The sequence below is a fragment of the Cherax quadricarinatus genome, chromosome 48, assembly GCF_038502225.1.
Source record: "Cherax quadricarinatus isolate ZL_2023a chromosome 48, ASM3850222v1, whole genome shotgun sequence".
NCBI lineage: Eukaryota > Metazoa > Arthropoda > Malacostraca > Decapoda > Parastacidae > Cherax > Cherax quadricarinatus.
In genome coordinates, this window is record NC_091339.1 from 17,477,002 (window position 1) to 17,498,776 (window position 21,775).

The 21,775-nt window shown below is 40.2% G+C and overlaps 1 protein-coding gene across 1 annotated transcript in view; it reads right to left on the reverse strand.

The window, feature by feature from the left end:
- Positions 1-20,585, reverse strand: part of LOC138854062 (mucin-21-like) — an 80,058-nt gene extending 59,473 nt beyond the window's left edge. The window contains exons 1-3 of the mRNA XM_070094800.1: positions 20,523-20,585; positions 13,002-13,134; positions 4,681-4,873 (exon numbers count right to left, since the gene is read on the reverse strand). Of these exons, the coding sequence (XP_069950901.1) occupies positions 4,681-4,873; positions 13,002-13,134; positions 20,523-20,585 (389 nt within the window). The remainder of the gene's footprint in view (positions 1-4,680; positions 4,874-13,001; positions 13,135-20,522) is intronic.
- Positions 20,586-21,775: the final 1,190 nt, after the last annotated feature.

Consider the following 21,775-nt stretch of genomic DNA (forward strand, 5'->3'; position numbering starts at 1 on the left):
TGGTGTCAGCAAGGTCATGGTGTCAGCAAGATCATGGTGTCAGCAAGGTCATGGTGTCAGCAAGGTCATGGTGCCAGCAAGGTCATGGTGTCAGCAGGGTCTTTGTGTCACTAGCGTAATGGTGTCAACAAGGTAATGGTGTCAGCAAAGTCATGGTGTCAGCAAGGTCATGGTGTCAGCAAGGTCATGGTGCCAGCAAGGTCATGGTGTCAGCAGGGTCTCTGTGTAACTAGCGTAATGGTGTCAACAAGGTAATGGTGTCAGCAAGGTCATGGTGTCAGCAAGGTCATGGTGTCAGCAAGGTCATGGTGCCAGCAAGGTCATGGTGTCAGCAGGGTCTTTGTGTCACTAGCGTAATGGTGTCAACAAGGTAATGGTGTCAGCAAGGTCATGGTGTCAGCAAGGTCATGGTGTCAGCAAGGTCATGGTGCCAGCAAGGTCATGGTGTCAGCAGGGTCTTTGTGTCACTAGCGTAATGGTGTCAACAAGGTAATGGTGTCAGCAAGGTCATGGTGTCAGCAAGGTCATGGTGTCAGCAAGGTCATGGTGTCAGCAAGGTCATGGTATCAGCAGGGTCTTTGTGTCACTAGCGTAATGGTGTCAATAAGGTCATATTGGATGTATCGAGAGTCGTGACATACTGGAAGAGTCGTGCGTCGTGTCATACTGGAAGAGTCGTGCGTCGTGTCATACTGGAAGAGTCGTGCGTCGTGTCATACTGGAAGAGTCACGCGTCGTGTCATACCGGAAGAGTCACGCGTCGTGTCATACTGGAAGAGTCGTGCGTCGTGGATAACTGGAAGAGTCATGCGTTGTGTCATACTGGAACAGTCGTGAATCGTGTCATACATTTAGTATGACACGACTTACCCATCGTCATATGTCTAGTATGACACGACTTACCCATCGTCATCATGTCTCCATGATGACTATGGGTACGTCTAGTGAAGGTAATGAATAGATGGGGAAGGCTAATTCATTTCACAGCTTCAAAAGAAGGCACGGTAGATTACTAATGGATAGGAGTAAACCGCACCTGTCAAGTGATTGTTAAGAGGCGGGACCCGGAGTTGTAGCTCACCCACAGCTCTCTGCTCATTTCTTATTTTTTTTATTTTTTTTTTTTTTTTTTGAGTGTCTCTGCGTCTCCTTTCTGTGCCGACGTATTTGTGTTGGAGATTAAGGATATGTTTAGTGAAGGAGATCGCTTTGCTTATCAACATCACGTTGGGTTTGAGTATTCATATCAGAAGCGGCAAGCTTCCAGCAAATGCTCTGTCAGTTTTCTTTCTCTCACAGGCAGGTCGAGCGAGATGATTCTTCACCTGGTTCTGTTCTCCCGCAGGAAGGTCGAGCGAGATGATTCTTCACCTGGTTCTGTTCACTCACAGGAAGGTCGAGCGAGATGATTCTTCACCTCGTTCTGTTCACTCACAGGAAGGTCGAGCGAGATGATTCTTCACCTGGTTCTGTTCACTCACAGGAAGGTCGAGCGAGATGATTCTTCACCTGGTTCTGCTAGCATCTTCAGTACCGTAAAGATGGTCCTGTGATCAGAAGTGTCAATATAACCCAGTGACTGTTCCTTCCGACAGAAGCGCTGAATTCTAAGCCAACTGAAGATTATTAATATAATCAAGGGGAAGCGCTAAACCCGGAGGATTATACAGCGCCTGGTGGGGGATGTGGAAGGCATTCAGGCTTAATTCGGGGAACTGAAGCACAGGTCCAATTCCCTAAATCAAGAGCCCCTCACCAATATCAAGGAACCTTCCTTGAGGGGAAGCCATCTGAAGAACGGCAAATTTTTGTTTTATGTCAATCACTGCAAGAAGTTTATCAGAATGCCTTTCAGTTACGTATCTGATGAGGTCACCAACAATTATAATTTGGTGACATTAATGTTATAATAAGAGAGAGTCTACATTTCTCTCTCTCTCTCTCTCTCTCTCTCTCTCTCTCTCTCTCTCTCTCTCTCTCTCTCTCTCTCCCAAGATCAGGTTCAGCTACACCTCAGGGGAAATGTTGGGGTGGAAATGGTTAAGGTAATGAGAGGGAAAGACTGTGTCCTGAGTCTAAGTAATGTGATATTCTCATCTCCCTCCTTCTCTCCCTGCAGTATTCTCATCTCCCTTTTCTCCCTGCGATATTCTTGTCTCCCTCCTTCCCTTCCTGACATGGTTTGAGCTCCCTTCGAACGCTGTTTCTTCAAAAAGAATTGTGTCATAATGATCTCTCTCCTCACATGGGCTCCCGAACACCCGCGGTAATTTGTTCGGTGTGATGTTCGCCTTCAGATCCTTCTCTTTCATTCATTTCAGTGGATCTCTGTAACCACTAACTGCTCTTTATTCCCAAGGGTTTCCTTACCCTTATGCCATGTGCATTACCTGCACTTGTCCGGATCAAACTCGAGCAGCCAATTACTGGACCACTCTTGCAGCCTCGCTGACCTTCTGAAGTCACTTTCCATCAGTAACTTATATTATTTTTATAGATACATAAATAAATGGTTGATAATAACTATATTATAAGATAAAGGGAGACAGGAAGGAGGAACACAAACGATGAAGACAGAGAGGTACACATGGGAAAGAAATAGAAAATTAAAGAGAAATGACATAAAATATGGACGCGATGGCAAAAGAGACAGTAGAGTAACATCATTCTGTCCCAAGATGTTGCTGTGTCAGACAGAAATGTAGATGAATGGTTCAGAAAACCATTCATCAACCTGTCGGTTCCCTGAACCATCTACATCATTCGGTCATTGACTGACAACGTTTCGCCTACACAGTGGACTTTATCAAGTCATAAAGAAATAAACCTGGAGAGGGAGAAAAAGAGAGACCCGAAAGGCTGAGAAATAATATGACAGAAAAAAAATGCTAGCCAAGACAAAGGAAAAGGAGAAAAAGACGCTAACAGAGCTGAACACAACAAAAGCATGAACCTGATGTCTTCACCGCTGACAATAGTGAAAAAAAGGCTGCTGAACAGTCTTTTATTTGCACGGTGTTCCACGCTACCTAGAGCGAGATAAAGTGAAGAAGATACTAGTGAAAATAACAGACTGTGTATCACCCTCTGTACTAAAGGAAGGAGGTGTAAGAACCTCTGTGTAAGCTAATGGAAAGGTGCTATTGCCAGTCGCAAGGGGCATATAGAGGATATCTGGAATGTATAGTTCATTCTGCGTGAGAAGAGGGACACAGACACACTGGGTGTTTCGTTCGGCTGTTGCTGTTGGCAGCCTATGGAGAAAGGTCAAATGTTAATAAGGAAGATGAGACACCGAGAGGCTTCGAGTCTGCTCCTGTTACCACAAATTGGTAATCATTCTCTCTCCCGCTCTCTCTCTCTCTCTCTCTCTCTCTCTCTCTCTCTCTCTCTCTCTCTCTCTCTCTCTCTCTTCCTTCTCTCAGCCTCAATTAGGTGGGCACAGTTACGTAGCGTGTGTGCCTTGAGTTAAGCGAACAGAGTATCGAGCATCCACCACTTCTTGCACTGAATGAGCCTCACCGGATTAGTGCTTCACATGAAATTTTTACGCGTTTAGATTAAGAGTTTCGACCTTCGTTTATAAGATAAAAGTTGTTATCGACTTATCATTTTAAAGCCTTTTTATTGTTATGAGTCATGCAAATAAGGCATACGATGAAGTTGGAGCCATTTGTGGGGCAGCGATTTCATTGTATCAACTGACTTTAGTTCATCGATAGAGTGACGGTCTTGAGAAGTGTACAGCCGGAGTGTAGTTGATGGTTGTTGCCCGTCTTGTCATGTAGAAGTTGTCTTCTCGCTGTCAACGAAATGTAGCCGAAAGAAACCTCTTTAACTTGGCTTTCTATTATTAATGATAATTTTTCTTTTGGTGAAAAGTTTGAAATTGTGAAGGTCTGTGTACAGTCTAATTTGCCAGTTTTCTTTGTTTAGAAATTAATTCCATGTGATAACTAGTTATTACATCTTCCCTTTCACTTAAAATCCTCAACCTTAATATGTAACTGCACTGCATATTAATGTTTCTCTCTGCACTATGCCTTTCGCATTCACTGGGGTACAGAGGGCTGGGGTTATGCAACATGGGGATATCACTCTCACATCGTGTAGTGACTGAAATGCATCTAGTTCCTGTTACATTTATATGGAAACTCTAAACCCGTAAGAGTCGTACAGTGCCTGGGAATGGGAAATAATCAGGCTTGATCCCAGGGAAGTATAGGGAGGGGATAGCTCCAATTCTCTGGATCATGAGCCCTTCACTAATATCATCCTGCTCCACGTCTCGAGGTATAACACGGGGTCTTTTGGAAAAGCTGGATTCACATAACCTAAGAAATAAAAAACAGGAACTGCACTCGGGAAGTTTCTCTCCCAGCCCACATCTCAAGTTGTAACATGGGTTCTTATGGGAAAGTTAGATTCACTTAACATAAAGAAAACAGGAACTAAGGAGAATTATTGTCAGAGTCCGCATCTATAGTTATAACGTGGGTTCATATGGGGAAATTAGATTCACTTAACGTACAGAATTGAGGAACTACAGCGAATTATTGTCAGTGTCCACATTTCAAGTTATAACATGGGTTTTTATGGGGAAATTAGATTCATTCACTTAAAAAAAAAATGAAATTACAGAACATTATCATCCAAGTCTGCTTCACGACTGTTACTCACAATATTCTCGACTCTCCGGGGTCGAAACGTTCGCTCTTCTCCCAGACCTTCTGCAGCAGCGACCTCTCCTCCGAAGACACTGAGGCTGCCGCTGGGGCCCCCACCACTCCTGCTGAAGACGACGACGATGACGACGACACGGAACCCTCGGCGTGCACGGCAGGTGCAGGCCTAGTCGGCGACAGCTTCGTCACTGAAAAGGTGCAACGGCAAATGGTACTAGAATTTTTCCTAGAATGAAAATGCTCTAGAACTCAAAGGTAACTGGAATGAGAATGATTCCTAGAAAAAGAATACATTTCTAGGACTCAAGGGTAGCTGGAATGAGAATGTTTTCTAGAATAGGAATGTTCTAGGACTCGCAGTCACTATTGTAACTATAATTAGAATGTTATAAAGTACATCACAATAAAGAAAACAATTAACAATTTGGATGGAGAACTACAGACACTCAATTTTGACGGTTTAATGAAATTGAGGTGTTCTTCGCCTCTGGAATAGGGATTATGATCGCTCTTTGCCAGTCAACTAAGAATATGTTCTATGTAACTGGAACAGGGAAAGCAACTATTCTTTGTCAGTTATCAAAGAATATTCCTAGCAATTGGAATAGGGAAATAAAATGATCTAATTTACTGTTACTACCATAGAATTACTCCTTGCAGTTGATATTGGAATTAAGGTTACTGTTTGTTGCCAAAATCGCAAAATTTGTTGACAGGGAAATTGGTCCAGGCGCTTTCTCATGATTAAAAGAGGAATGTCAATATGCTGTTGTTAAAAATAGGAGGGACCAAAAAAATACACTGCAGAACATGCTTTTGTCGGGACAATTTTTCGCTCTACAGATGGCGAAATGTTCCCCGTTCCTGCTACATTTTATTCGTAGTGTCCCATTAGAATGAAGTGAACCAAGAGTGCTGATGGATGAGGAATGAGAAAACAGTGCAACAGTTTTCTTACAAATGGAAGGATTGTCGCTGGGAAATGAATACAGGACATTCCGAGAGATTAGCTGGAAATGAGGACTGGTGGAAATACTTTCATCTCCGTCAGTTCGTTGGGAACCGTGAGGGTTAAATTTCCCTTTAAGGAAGTGAAAAAAATCACGCACACACACACACACACACACACACACACACACACACACACACACACACACACACACACACACACACACACACACACACACACACACACACACACAGGAAAAAGAAGAAGACAAATATGCACAAAAATAATTGTTTATTGACAGTGTATATTTCTGCTCTGAGACTCACTCTTTCCTTTCTTCCTCACCCTCTCTCACCCTCTCTCTTCCACTCTTCTTACCTTCCCCTGTCCTACCTTTCTCCCTATGCCCCCTTCATCCATACGTTTCCCTTGCCTCAGTCCCCCCTCCCACTTCATCCAGTCTAGCACAATAGACAGCATTGATTTTGTACACAGACTCTCACGCCTGAGAACTCTCTCGTCCATTGGCCGTCCTCTGTGTGTGTGTGTGTGTGTGTGTGTGTGTGTGTGTGTGTGTGTGTGTGTGTGTGTGTGTGTGTGTGTCTGCGTGTGAGAGTATACAGTGAATTATATTACTGTGCTGTAATCCTCTTAGTGACCTTTTCTATGCCAGCAACGTGGTAGAGTGTGTGTGTGGAGGTTAGGGAAGCCATCTGATATACTATGTTGTTCTCATCTCTTCAGGCAGTGTTTTCTAGCTGATGACCATGGAATAGTTGTGGCTTTATCATTTGTTCTCATATTTTCTTGCTCTCTCTCTCTCTCTCTCTCTCTCTCTCTCTCTCTCTCTCTCTCTCTCTCTCTTTTTTTTTTTTTTTTTTTTTTTTTTTTTTTTTTTTTTTTTTTGCATGGTTTGACAAGGTTAAGGATCCCTAGCTTTATTGACAAGCTATTTACAGGTTAAGGATTCCTAACTTTATTGACAAAGTAAGAGTTGTTACCTACATCAGCTCATTTGAAAGCATTTTTTATTGTTATGAGACATACAAGTAGGGAACAGGATGAAGTTGGAGCCATCTGTGGGCCAGCATTTTCATTTGATCAACTGACGTTATCTCGTTGACATCATTATGCTGAACGAATGTGTTCCATACTCGAGTCATCCTGGGTATGTATGATCTCAGATGGAGTGATGTTCTGGAGAAGGGTACAGCCAGAGTGAAGTTGCTGCTTTCTGCCCGTCTTGTGGCATAAAGCTTGTTTCGCGCTGTCCTCAGAAGTGGATCCAAGTGTGGTATTTTGACAATATTGGCCTTGTACATAACAGTAAGGCCACCCACCCACATCCCTCCTATGTTGAAGGCTCTGCTGAAATGACAGATCCATCCAGGATGGGTCCAGGCGAGAGATGAGACGTCTTGCTCTGTTCTCTACTCCTGTCAACAGTCGCAGATGAGAGGGGGACAGGCAAACCAAGAAAGTGGAGCATACTCAAGGTGTGAGCGTACTTGTGCCTCGTACAGTATCTTGCAACCCCTACTGTCAAGCAGATGCGAGATACGGCGAAGTGCTGTAAGCTTTCCTGGCTGCCTTGTTTGCAAGATTTACAACATGGTTCTTCATGGTTAGTTTGGAGTCAAATTTCACCCCAAGGATATCAACTTCTTCTCCAGGTGCCAACATCCTCCCATTCTCTCTCTCTCTCTCTCTCTCTCTCTCTCTCTCTCTCTCTCTCTACTCTCTCTCTTCTCTATCTCTATCTCTCTCTCACACTCTCTCTCTCTCTCTCTCTCTTCTCTCTCTCTCTTTCATCATCATCATCTAATTACTCTCTCCTTCTCAATATCTGTTTTTCGCCAAACAGTCTGCCAAACTAACTGCCAAGACAAATACACGTAAAACACGAGAGAGAGAGAGAGAGAAAGAGAGAGAGACAGAGAGACAGAGAGAGAGAGAGAGAGAGAGAGAGAGAGAGAGAGAGAGAGAGAGAGAGAGAGAGAGAGAGAGAGAGAGAGAGAGAGAGAGAGAGAGAGAGAACATTAATCGAGAAAAAACATATTAAACAAATAAACTCCCACTAAAGAACACACAACAAATAATAAAAATTCATTAAAAAAACCAACACACACACAAAAGCACCATATATAAACTACATACATTAAAATGTGTAACAAATACACTAGCCACACACACACACACAGTCACATACACACATACACACGCACACAAAGGGGCCAGAAACTGTGACTCAACTCACGCAACCACACATAAAGGCGAGTAGTATACATACACAAAATCTAATTCCAAACACAATTTAAACACGCGTAAAAATAATTCAGTCACATATAAACACGTGTTAACACTTTCCGGTTACTAACAAACACACACAAAAGTGTTAAAATCTATTCACTTATAAACAAACACGTGTAAAATACCATCCAACGATATAAAAACACCTGTAGAAACCAGCGAGCTATACACAGAGAGACACAGAGACACTGACACACAGAGACACAGACACACTGACACACAGAGACACAGACACATTGACACACAGAGACACAGATACACTGACACACAGAGACACAGACACACAGACACACAGAGACACAGACACACAGACACACAGAGACACAGACACACTGACACACAGACACACTGACATACAGACACACAGACACACTGACATACAGACACACAGATACACAGACACACAGACACACTGACATACAGACACACAGACACACTGACATACAGACACACATACACACTGACATACAGACACACTGACACACTGACACACAGACACACAGACACACAGACACACAGACACACAGACACACTGACACACAGACACACAGACACACAGACACACAGACACACTGACATACAGACACACAGTCACACTGACATACAGACACACAGATACACAGACACACAGACACACTGACATACAGACACACAGACACACTGACATACAGACACACAGACACACTGACATACAGACACACTGACACACTGACACACAGACACACAGACACACAGACACACAGACACACAGACACACTGACACACAGACACACAGACACACAGACACACTGACATACAGACGCACAGACACACTGAAATACAGACACACAGAGACACTGACATACAGACACACAGACACTGACATACAGACACACTGACACACAGACACACAGACACACAGACACACAGACACACTGACACACAGACACACAGATACACAGACACACTGACATACAGACACACACACACATTGACATACAGACACACAGACACACTGACACATTGACATACAGACACACTGACATACAGACACACAGACACACAGACACACAGACACACTGACATACAGACACAGACAAACAGAATCACAGACACACTGACACACAGACACACAGACACACAGACACACTGACACACAGACACACAGACACACAGACACAAAGACACACAGACACACAGAGGAACTCACAAGCTCCATCACTTCCCGTGTTGGTGTTTTTTTGTTGCTGTTGTTGATGAATTTATGTTCTGGTTTCCTACGTGTTTCCCGCAGGAACACGACTTTACTTGAAGAAAAAGTGTGTGTGTGTGTGTGTGTGTGTGTGTATGTTGAAGTTATGTTACTTCTGTGTTACCATTCAAGCGCTGGATCGAAATGTTGTACCACCGATAATATTAAGGAAAAAACAATATTTAATTAGCACGTTTTGCCCTGTGTAGCCCTTTAACAAGTCATCTTCAGAGCGAAATGTTGTCCTTATAAAAACTTGTTTTTCAACATGTTTCTTCTATTCAACATTCTCGTCCATTTTCTTCCCTGTGTGTATGTATCACGTCCTATGAGTATCTTGTATGTCGTGATTATGTCCCCCATCCTCCCGTTCCTTCCGTCCTTCTTGTGAGGAAAAGTCAAGTTTAAGCAGTCTGTTATCGGGGAGATGTTGTTTTCTGTTACAGGTACTAGTTAGGTTGTTGTTCTATTGCCCTTCTTGTTGATACTTTTCTTAGGATAGAGAAGGTCCCATAAGATAAGTTCCTCGTGAAACCACCTAAGAAATGAAGCCAAGGGCTGAGACTCAACTCCCCAAACACACAGACACACAGACACACACACAGAGGAAGAGTGACCTAGTAGCGGCCAGTGAAGAGGCGGAGCCAGCAGCTGCGACTCGACCCTTGCAACCACAGCTAGGTTAGTACACACACACACACACCTTGTGCTATCAATCCTCTCCCCGTCTTGACTTCAGCCTTTCACTCAATCGTTTCCCTCATCTATCATTTATAAGATATGTCTTAGTCCGGCTCTTTCATCTCTGCCGAGCAACACTGCACACGCCTGAGTGCCCTCAGACATACCGCCCAAGTCTTAATGACTATCTAAATTCCTCGTCAGACTTGCACACGCGTGAGTACCTTTGGGTATAACACACACAAGTCTAAATATCTATCCATGTGCATTATCCACAAGTTTATCAGTGATGAAATCTGCCGATAAAGTATGTTAACGAGATAAAGTGTGCGGCTTGTGGCATTGTGTTGAGAATAAACATTATTATAATGCCCTAAACCGCACCTTGAGTTCAATTAACATATCGTTTGCATAATTGGTAAGTGATCCTCAGTGACAAACGTTATCCTGCCTCAAATTTTTTTCGGTTTCACCTGTTCACAGTTTTCTTGCGCACAGCTATGATTTTGACTCACATATCAATAATTCTGTCCCACTTATCAATAATTATGCCCTACTTATCAATAATTCTGTCCCACTTATCAATAATTCTGTCCCACTCATCAATAATTCTGTCCCACCTATCAGTAATTCTGCCCACTTATCAGTAATTCTGCCCCATTTATCAATAATTTTGTCCCACTTATCAATAATTCTGCCCCACTTATCAATAATTCTGCCTCACTTATCCAGCGATTCTGTCTCACTTATCCAGCGATTGGTGGAATGATGATGTAAAGAGAGTAGTATGGGAGAAAAAGTCAGCATATGAGAAGTTTTTACAAAGTAGAAGTGATGCAAGGAGGGAAGAGTATATGGAGAAAAAGAGAGAAGTTAAGAGAGTGGTGAAGCAATGTAAAAAGAGAGCAAATGAGAGAGTGGGTGAGATGTTATCAACAAATTTTGTTGAAAATAAGAAAAAGTTTTGGAGTGAGATTAACAAGTTAAGGAAGCCTAGAGAACAAATGGATTTGTCAGTTAAAAATAGGAGAGGAGAGTTATTAAATGGAGAGTTAGAGGTATTGGGAAGATGGAGGGAATATTTTGAGGAATTGTTAAATGTTGATGAAGATAGGGAAGCTGTGATTTCGTGTATAGGGCAAGGAGGAATAACATCTTGTAGGAGTGAGGAAAAGCCAGTTGTGAGTGTGGGGGAAGTTCGTGAGGCAGTAGGTAAAATGAAAGGGGGTAAGGCAGCCGGGATTGATGGGATAAAGATAGAAATGTTAAAAGCAGGTGGGGATATAGTTTTGGAGTGGTTGGTGCAATTATTTAATAAATGTATGGAAGAGGGTAAGGTACCTAGGGATTGGCAGAGAGCATGCATAGTTCCTTTGTATAAAGGCAAAGGGGACAAAAGAGAGTGCAAAAATTATAGGGGGATAAGTCTGTTGAGTATACCTGGTAAAGTGTATGGTAGAGTTATTATTGAAAGAATTAAAAGTAAGACTGAGAATAGGATAGCAGATGAACAAGGAGGCTTTAGGAAAGGTAGGGGGTGTGTGGACCAGGTGTTTACAGTGAAACATATAAGTGAACAGTATTTAGATAAGGCTAAAGAGGTCTTTGTGGCACTTATGGATTTGGAAAAGGCGTATGACAGGGTGGATAGGGGGGCAATGTGGCAGATGTTGCAGATGTATGGTGTAGGAGGTAGGTTACTGAAAGCAGTGAAGAGTTTTTACGAGGATAGTGAGGCTCAAGTTAGAGTACATAGGAAAGAGGGAAATTATTTCCCAGTAAAAGTAGGCCTAAGACAAGGATGTGTGATGTCACCGTGGTTGTTTAATATATTTATAGATGGGGTTGTAAGAGAAGTAAATGCGAGGGTCTTGACAAGAGGCGTGGAGTTAAAAGATAAAGAATCACACATAAAGTGGGAGTTGTCACAGTTGCTCTTTGCTGATGACACTGTGCTCTTGGGAGATTCTGAAGAGAAGTTGCAGAGATTGGTGGATGAATTTGGTAGGGTGTGCAAAAGAAGAAAATTAAAAGTGAATACAGGAAAGAGTAAGGTTAGGTGATGAAAGATTGGATATCAGATTGGAGGGAGAGAATATGGAGGAGGTGAATGTATTCAGATATTTGGGAGTGGACGTGTCAGCGGATGGGTCTATGAAGGATGAGGTGAATCATAGAATTGATGAGGGGAAAAGCGTGAGTGGTGCACTTAGGAGTCTGTGGAGACAAAGAACTTTGTCCTTGGAGGCAAAGAAGGGAATGTATGAGAGTATAGTTTTACCAACACTCTTATATGGGTGTGAAGCATGGGTGATAAATGTTGCAGCGAGGAGAAGGCTGGAGGCAGTGGAGATGTCATGTCTGAGGGCAATGTGTGGTGTGAATATAATGCAGAGAATTCGTAGTTTGGAAGTTAGGAGGAGGTGCGGGATTACCAAAACTGCTGTCCAGAGGGCTGAGGAAGGGTTGTTGAGGTGGTTCGGACATGTAGAGAGAATGGAGCGAAACAGAATGACTTCAAGAGTGTATCAGTCTGTAGTGGAAGGAAGGCGGGGTAGGGGTCGGCCTAGGAAAGGTTGGAGGGAGGGGGTAAAGGAGGTTTTGTGTGCGAGGGGCTTGGACTTCCAGCAGGCGTGCGTGAGCGTGTTTGATAGGAGTGAATGGAGACGAATGGTTTTTAATACTTGACGTGCTGTTGGAGTGTGAGCAAAGTAACATTTATGAAGGGGTTCAGGGAAACCGGCAGGCCGGACTTGAGTCCTGGAGATGGGAAGTACAGTGCCTGCACTCTGAAGGAGGGGTGTTAATGTTGCAGTTTAAAAACTGTAGTGTAAAGCACCCTTCTGGCAAGACAGTGATGGAGTGAATGATGGTGAAAGTTTTTCTTTTTCGGGCCACCCTGCCTTGGTGGGAATCGGCCATTGTGATAATAAAAAAAAAAATAAAAAATCTATAAATCTGTCTCACGTATTCATAATTCTGCCTCGCAAATAAAAAATATCTTCCCCACATATCTGTAATTCCTCTCCCACATATCAAAAATTCTGTGCCTCATTTATACGTGACTTCCTCTCACATACAATCACGTGGATCATAGAGATGAAGGTACACCTTAAAATTAAGCAGGGCGATGCCCGTGTCTCACCTGTGCCGTGGATGCCCGAGGTGAGGGTATGCCTGAGCTTGGAGAGTGCCGTGCCAGTGGTCTCTGTGCCTTCGTGCCTCGTACCCCCTCCCCCTCCCCCCAGACCACCTCCACTCCCCTCCGACGCCACCATCTGAGGAAGGGAATAAATATCAGAAGAATTGTTAGTGGTTAGTTAACAAAACAACAATAATAATAATATAATAATAATATATATTAATAATAAAGTAATAATAATAATAATAATAATAATAAATAATTATATTATTATCATTAGTAAATGTGACTTTTTTAATATTGTGAATATTATTATAAAATAATAATAATAATAATAATAATAATAATAATAATAATATTATTATTATTATTATTATTTTTAATAATAACAAAAATAATAATTACATTATTATTATTATTATTATTATTATTATTAAAATGTGACTTTTTCTAAATATTGTATAATCTGGCCAAGGAACATAAATGCTCCACATAGCAATTAGACCAAATGGTAAGACAGGATCCCAAATAGCTGAACAGAAAATTAAAGCATCTCACCGGGGAAGAAGAGAGTAAATTACAGGCGGATTAGGAGAGGAGAAAGTCACCTTACGGACCAACATATTAATATTGAAAGAGAGAACTCACGAAAAAAAAGAGACGAGAAGCTTAGCGAAACTAGAAAATTAAAGAGGCAAGGGAATAAAAAATATTAAAAGCTGGCAGGTTAGTCCATTTTTGAGGTAAACTAAAACCTATGGAATATAATTTTAGTGTTAGTTTGGAATATCCTGAAAATACTTTAATAAAAATTAAAATTTCTTGAAAATACTTTTTAAGAAAGTTTGAATTTCCAAAAAATACTTTAAAAAAATAGAATATTCTGAAAATAATTTAAAAAAAATGGGAAATTTCTTGAAAATACTTTTTAAAAAATTGGAATTTCCTGAAAATACTAAAAAAAAAAGGAATGGCTTGAAAATACTTGAAAAACATAAAAATAAATTATTGGGTTCATCGAAAATTAAGACAGGAAAATTTACTGATAACAATACAAACATCTAAACAATTATTTCCTTCTTCGCACAAGACACAAAGGGAATTAAATAAATACTGTATTATAATGTCTGGAGGCGAGTCAACCAATTTAAAAATATAATAAAATAGTTATAATTATAACCCTAATTTTTAATAACGTGGACGGGTATGCCAGTAGAAGGCCTCGGTCAGATGACCAAAAGCTCCAGCTATGGGTCAACACATGACCCGCGTCAGGAAACACTTGTCATGTTTCCTGACAAACCTAATGCCTACCTAGACCAATTAAATGACCATTGTAAATGACCTCTCAGATTCTTCCACTGTCTTCAGAATAATAATGAACACTGTACTGATGATTATAACGTGTGCAAGAACTGGGTGTCTTCATTGTTAAAACATATCGCCTATACAGTAGGCTTTTTCTCTGAGGAAGTCTACTGTGTAGGTGTAACGTTTCAACAATACAGATACCCAATTATTATACTTAATTGATCATCACATTGTCGATATTTTATTTATGCCATTATCAACACTGCTGTATTAGTCTTAACACGCCTCCTGCGCAGGCGAAACGTTTCGTAAGTAAAGATACTTAGGTTTTGCACAAGTGTTTTATTGAGACGCTTCAATAGTGTGGAAAATGCATGAAAACCTTTTGCTTTGTTTACATGTAGAGGGAAAATCTTGAATCTGAGCGGCTGCTTTTGGTACAATATAAAATGGTTATAACTAGGAACATAATTTTTAAAGGGGTGGCCTGGTAAGCCAGCGGAAGGCCTCGATCAGATGACCAGAAGCTCAAACGGCGGGTCATCATCTAAGGCCAGCGTCAGGAAACACTTGTCGTGTTTCCTGACGCACCTAACCTAGCTCTTGTACCCAACTTGTGACTGAGGGGAACTTTCTGCTGCTAGCAGCCTAGTTATTTATGCCATACCTCGATCCTTCAAAAATACGTTTTGCCCTGTGATAAATAAGACATAAGTGCAAAACTTGGCTTTGAAGAACTTCATAGCTCTAATAATATTATCTGCTACTACTCAAAATAATAATAATAATAATAATAATAATATTATTATTATTATTATTATTATTATTTTAATAATAATAATAATTAATAGTTAATAATAATAAGAATAATTAAAATATACAAATTCATAATAATAATAATAATAATAATACTACTACTACTACTACTACTAATAATAATAATAATAATAATAATAATAATAATAATAATAATAATAATAAAGATACATATTTCGGACAATTTGAGGAAATGGTACATGTGCCAACCCTTGACACATTTATTTAGGAAACGTTTCGGTCGTGGGACCTCGTTTACTCTCAAGGACTGAACGAGACACTCCTTAGGAGTGACCAAGGTCTCAGGACCGAAACGTTTCCGAGCGAAAGTGTTAAGTTGAAAAAAACGATAGTAAGTGGAGCCCGGGTTCGACACAGCTGAGCTGCGTCGTCTGCACCACACGATGGTAAACATTGCAACCGTATTGCTACCCTATTAACATTGTACTTATATGGTTTTATAACTCGCATTAATACAAATTAGGTCAAAATGCTTGTGCGTTATGTTAGAGGCAGATCAAACAATTGAGGTGAACAATAATGGGCTTATGAAATCGAAGGGGATTTTGCTGGGGGAGGAGGACAGGTGAGGTGACTCAGCGGCGGCCATTTCACCTCAGGTGATTGTTTTGTTAAGACGTATTAGTGTTTTAATGGCGTTAAAACGTGTGTGACAAGTGTTTTAGTGGCGTTAAGACATGTGGGTGTGTTTCAACATCTTGAGGTAATAAAAAAGAATTTAGGTAACTATATAGTCTCGCTTAAATGGCGAGATTATGAGGAAAATTTTTCTGTTTTTGACTCTGTACTCTTGATGAGTCCGCGTAAAATGTAGATTTTATGATTTGTTTTATCTAACTGGCCCCACAAGGAAGGTTCCTTGATGTTGGTGAGGGGCTCTTGATTTAGGGAATTGGATCTGTGCTCCAGTTCCCCAAATTAAGCCTGAATGCCTTCCACATCCCCCCCCAGGCGCTGTATAATCCTCCGGGTTTAGCGCTTCCCCCTTGATTATAATAATAATAATAATTTATCTAACTGGTTTTCCACGTTGACAGCGACTCCCTCCTTTTGCCCTTTTGAATCGATGGATTATCCATACAGATTTAACTCGTGGGGATATATTAATGTTGCTGTGGTATTTTTGTGCCTTGGATCAAAATAACACCGCTATCTATCATGCAATATCCATAATTTTAGCAAATGTAATACATATAAATCTCGAAACACATGTGGTGATAATTCTGGTAAACAGTCTGATTGTTTATAGCTTTCTAATCATAGCGGATTTTTTTAGTCTGCAACACAACTGCCCTGCATGCACGAATTTAAAAAAAAATCAGAGTATGACATATAATGTCATGATTTTTGGTTACGAAATATTGTTTGCTGTACTAAATATTTTACAGGAAGTTCACCCAATGTTTGACATCCTTTCCTCTCATTTTTCAGGTGATCTCTTTAAACTGTTATCTTATTTATGTAGCAAAGCCTTCATTATTATAGTTTCGTTTACGAGAAAACATGAAATTATTTTCTAGCTAGGCTATTGGATATTTTTTTCCATCTCTATCGCTGATGGTGGCTTCTTTTTATTTTATATATTATAAATTATGCATTATATGACTGAAGTCCTTTCACATTCAGATGCTGAATAATTCCAAGGTTCATGTGCTTTCTAAATATTAAAAAGGAATGCTAAGATAGTGAAGAAACATTGAGGGGAGTGTAATGTTTCAGGAAGGGTGTTGACTGGCCTGTCTGGCCGGGACACACACTACCAGTCACACATGTCAGCCTCTCCACTACAGTGTCTTGGTTTCCACAGTGACAAGGTAAATAACTTACAACGTGTTACTTCATTAGCAACAGTTAGGTATGGGTGTTTATTTTTTAAGAAATTATGAAACCACGGAACGGGTTGGGTTTGAACTCATGCCGAGTGAGAAATTATAAATGCAGTGTTATGAATGGTGAACATATATCGGCTTTATATGTAGGTTTGCATGTAATGGCAAGTTAATCCATTTTTTCCCCTTTTACCTTTCCAGGTAAGTCTGACTTTCGCAGCTCTTCGTGGGACAACCTACAAGCAGAATATTCGGTATGTATGTTCTCTTATTTTTCATTCTAGATGAGGTGAACCTAGATCGATTATATCCTAGACGAAGCCTTGTCCCATGGGTATCTCAACCTATGCCCATCATCTCCCTGCCCTGCACTCAACTTCATACCTTGCCTATACACCACCGTAATTGAATTTCGCAGTATCTGGGATATTTTGGGGTATAAAATATACATACCTTCCTAGTGTCACTTCGACCTACGTGAACCTGCATCAGGATATGATAGTGAGTTAAACTACGTATAAATGTACATTTTCTCTGAATATTGACTAAAAAGAACGTAATAGTTAATGATTAGTGCAACAGAGTTAGTTGAAGTAAAGTATTTTTAACCAACATGTTTATACCTGATTATTTCATGTAATTATTCAAATCAAACATTTGTCACTTTTTTGTGTATAGATGCAGCTGAATGTACATTTAATTGTTTATTTTTATATTAACGCAAATATCCACTACCCTTTTATCGTTGTCTTTTAAATAGTTATCTGTCTATTTTCTTTTGTCGCATGGACGCTGATAATATTACAGTGGATGCTGCCTCTCGCTCACATTACTCCAGTTATTAACTGGAGAGCTGTAAGACCTGTCTTTTTAAGCCCTTGTAAATTTGTGAAACTTTCCACGTAAATAATTAAGTCAATTGTAAGGACACCTTCCATAATAGGTAAGACCAAGGACAAACTCTCACCTAGTTTCCCTCAAGGGAGGTTCTTGACGTTGGGGAGGCGCTCTTGATCACTGGAAGTGGAGCCGACATCTTTTTTTGTCTTGAACTTGAATGGTTCCCATTCCTTCAGGTGCTATGTGATCCCTATGGGTTTAGCGTTATCCCTTTCTCGCCCTCCCATGAGTGAAATAAATATCAAGCAAGCTAGGAGACTAGCCCTCCCTGTCAGTAAGCTGTGGCTGTGCAACAGTGGACACGACTAAGCCATGGTAAACTCTGGCTGTAAATGGATGCAAACATCAACCTTAGTTGGAAACAAGGTGCGTCCTGATATCGTCACTTTGCGATTTGATTGTTGACAGTAATGAAATTACAACTTCCCTTTTCGAATCTTGTCTGAGTGAAGCGTCCTCTCTCAATCGGCCACTCATTATTGGCCTATTTTTAGGCTTCCCACTTTCATACTAGCAGTAATGTTGATCTCTTTTAGTCTCACCTTAAGTTTCATGAAATAGCACATGTTATGGCATTCTGCGATTGCTTTCAGTACTGGAGAAAGAGCTTGACTAAAACATTGGCTGGTAGAGAGAAGATTAGTCTTTATTCCCGTCGAACCACACATTCGTTTAATGTTATAAAATGACAGCTCTATGTTGTGGGTTGGCACCCTTCAGGCTTACGTGGAAGGTTCTTCCTTGTCTTCCTTCGATGTTACTCGACAGTCAGTGATTATCCATGGTTTTTCCCATTGCTTTAGTGTGGTCAACTAGCGTCTGTCCTTACTAATCCCTCCCCATTCAGTTATGTCGAAAGAAAGACTCGCTTCCTAAAGATTATTTGTACGTAACTTAGCGCCTGCATTTAACTTTGCTTATGGCAGGTGTCTTGCCTACTATAAGCTCATTTTCACTCATTCTTTGTAAAGTATACTGAAGAGGGTATTATCAGCCGAAAACATGCGGTACTCCTCGAATCTTCTATATATTTTCTACTCCTAACCTTTTTTGTAATGATGTGATTCAATTGAGCTTAACCCTGCTAAACTTATTAATGATGTTAATTAATTAAATATCAAGGATTTTGATAAATTAAATATCAGTGATGTTAATAAATTAAATATCAGTGATGTTAATAAATTAAATATCAGTGATGTTAATAAATTAAATATCAGTGATGTTAATAAATTAAATATAAATGACGTTAATAATAAATCTAAACTGTTCCAAGAGGATATTATAATCATGGGGAGCGTTAAACCCGTAGGATTATACAGCACCTGTAGGGGGAAGGGGGATGGAAGGTATTCAGGGAACTGGAGTACAGATCCAATTCCATGGATCAAGAGCCCTCACCAGGGTCAAAGAACCTCCCGCTAGTCCCTTCAAGGGAGGTTCCTAGACGCTGTTGAAGGGCCCTTGATCTAGGATATTGGATCTGCTCCAGTTCCCTGAATTGAGCCTGAATACCTTCCTACAGGCGCTGTATAATCCTACGGGTTTAGCGCACCCCATCATTATAATAATATTTTATGTCAGTTTAGATTTATTATTAACGTCATTAATATTTAATTAATTGCACACAAATTTTCACTCTGTTTAAACGTCCTAATTTTTAAGCAGAGTTCACAGATTTGTCTTTTTCAGCATGTGTATGCCAGTTGTTTATAAATGCATATTTTTTTATATGAATACATCTACACCGATTATAATTACTGCTTTTGGAATGATGGCTCGTCTGAAAAGATAATAATGCTCTGGTAATTTTGCGTCATGACTTGCTGCAACGAAAGTCTTTGAAGCTACCTAAGTGCCTGAGACATAGAATGTTGGAGGATATTTATTTCGCCTTACTGAAGCCTCGCATGTGCACCTCTGGTAGCTCTGTCAGACTCACAGGATTGTAGAAAAAAATTCACAGGATTGTAGAAAATTTTAGAACAGAACATTACTAGGAAAAGGTGAAAAGAATGTGCATTTTTTTATATTTTGGAATTTGACGAATTTATAATAATTCTCACCACAGAAATATATTTGAAATACAGCATAGCTATTTAAGTTGTTCTCGTTTTATCACTGAATTATTTGATAACAGAAATATTTCAAGCTCTGTTAGTCAACAAACCCTGGTTAGTGTACCGTGTCACCTGGCAGTATGTATTTCCCGAGTGTTTATTAATAACTTAAATTTATAAATGGTATATAATACCGGCAAGATGATGAATAAGACATGTCCAACAACTGGGTATCTTTATTTTGTAGACGTTTCGCCAACCAGTGGCTTTGCTAATACTGTACAATATTAGGACATAACGGAAGACTGTGAAAGTGGAGATAACCGTCTCTCAGCCTACCAGCAGGTGTTCAGCACCACAGCCCCGTATCTCAACGAGATTGTGCTGTACAGCAAAAGCTTAGTCCCCGGTAATTCCTGCTCTGTCTCGTTATCTTTTTCTTTTACACAAAAGCACTTTGCATGTTTTCTGCCAGTCCTGAGATACATCTTTCATACATGTATTAAATGAATGCAACAATTACAACCAAACTATATCACCACCTGCTTTTACCATCTCTCTTAATTCAGAGTATCCTAGCTTTTACTCACTTTCATTTTGCCCACTGCCTCGCTCATTTTCCCAACATTATTACTCATGCAGATAATATTCATCCTTCTACAATACATGATATCAACTTCTCCCTTTCATCATTAATATTTAACAAGTTTAAATATTCTCTTCATCTTTCCACTGCCTTCCCCTCTCCTCCTGACATCTCTCCTCTTGCATTTTTGACTACATCAATCAGCTCTAGAGGTTTTCCCGACTCATTAATCTATACAAACTACTTAAGATTCTTAAGTGATTAAGACATGTATGTAACAGTTGGGTATGAAGAATTAGACACATGTGCAACATCTGGCTATCTTTATTGTAGACATTTCGCCATCCAGTGGCTTTATCAATACAAATTCAAGACTGAGGAACTGATTGCATCGTTGTGCAATGATAAAGTCCCTAGATGGCGGAACATGTACAATAAAAATACGCAGATGTACATGTGTCTAATTCTCCATCTTGTCGGTACTATATACCATACATAGAACGTTTCGCCTACACGGTAGGCTTCTTCGGTCAAATACAGAGTTTGTATTACAGGCAACAAAAGTGACGTTTCAAAAATAAAGATATGCAACTGTTGCATGTGTCTTATTCATTAACTTGTCGGTATTTTGTACCATTTTCAACATTCGTATCCTTGGCAAAATTTGCTGATTACTCGCCCATTCTCTTAGTGGTTCTTCTCTTGCATACACCATTCGTTTTATCTGCAACTTACCATTTACCAGTGAAAAAACCTACCATATGCTAATCTTTGCTTTAAAATCATAAGAAGGAGCACTGCTGCGGTCTTTCCTGCTCTCACCCGCACCACCCCTTTATAATCTCAGACATTTAGCTCTGGAACACTGTATTCTTAAGTCTTCCACTATAATTCATTTTATTATTTCATAAAAAAGTACGATTTCTCAGTTAAAATAATGACGAGCTACATAATAGTTAAAACACAGAAACGTAATGCAGCGAGACGATAATTTTTCTTAAGATTCAATAATGTCAAAAGAAACAGCAAAAAATCCAAAATTAATCTGTCATTAAGAGAGAATAGCTCCTAATTTCTTGGAATTAGGAGCTGTTCTCTCTCTCACACACACTGTATCAGTGTATGACTCCCTCATAGGGGTCATACACTGCCTGGGAAAAGAGAAAATAAAATTGGATATGGAGGAAGGGTTGTTGCACATGTCCAGTTGCTTGTACCGAGAGACCCTCACAAGCATGAAGACACCCATCCCCTGAG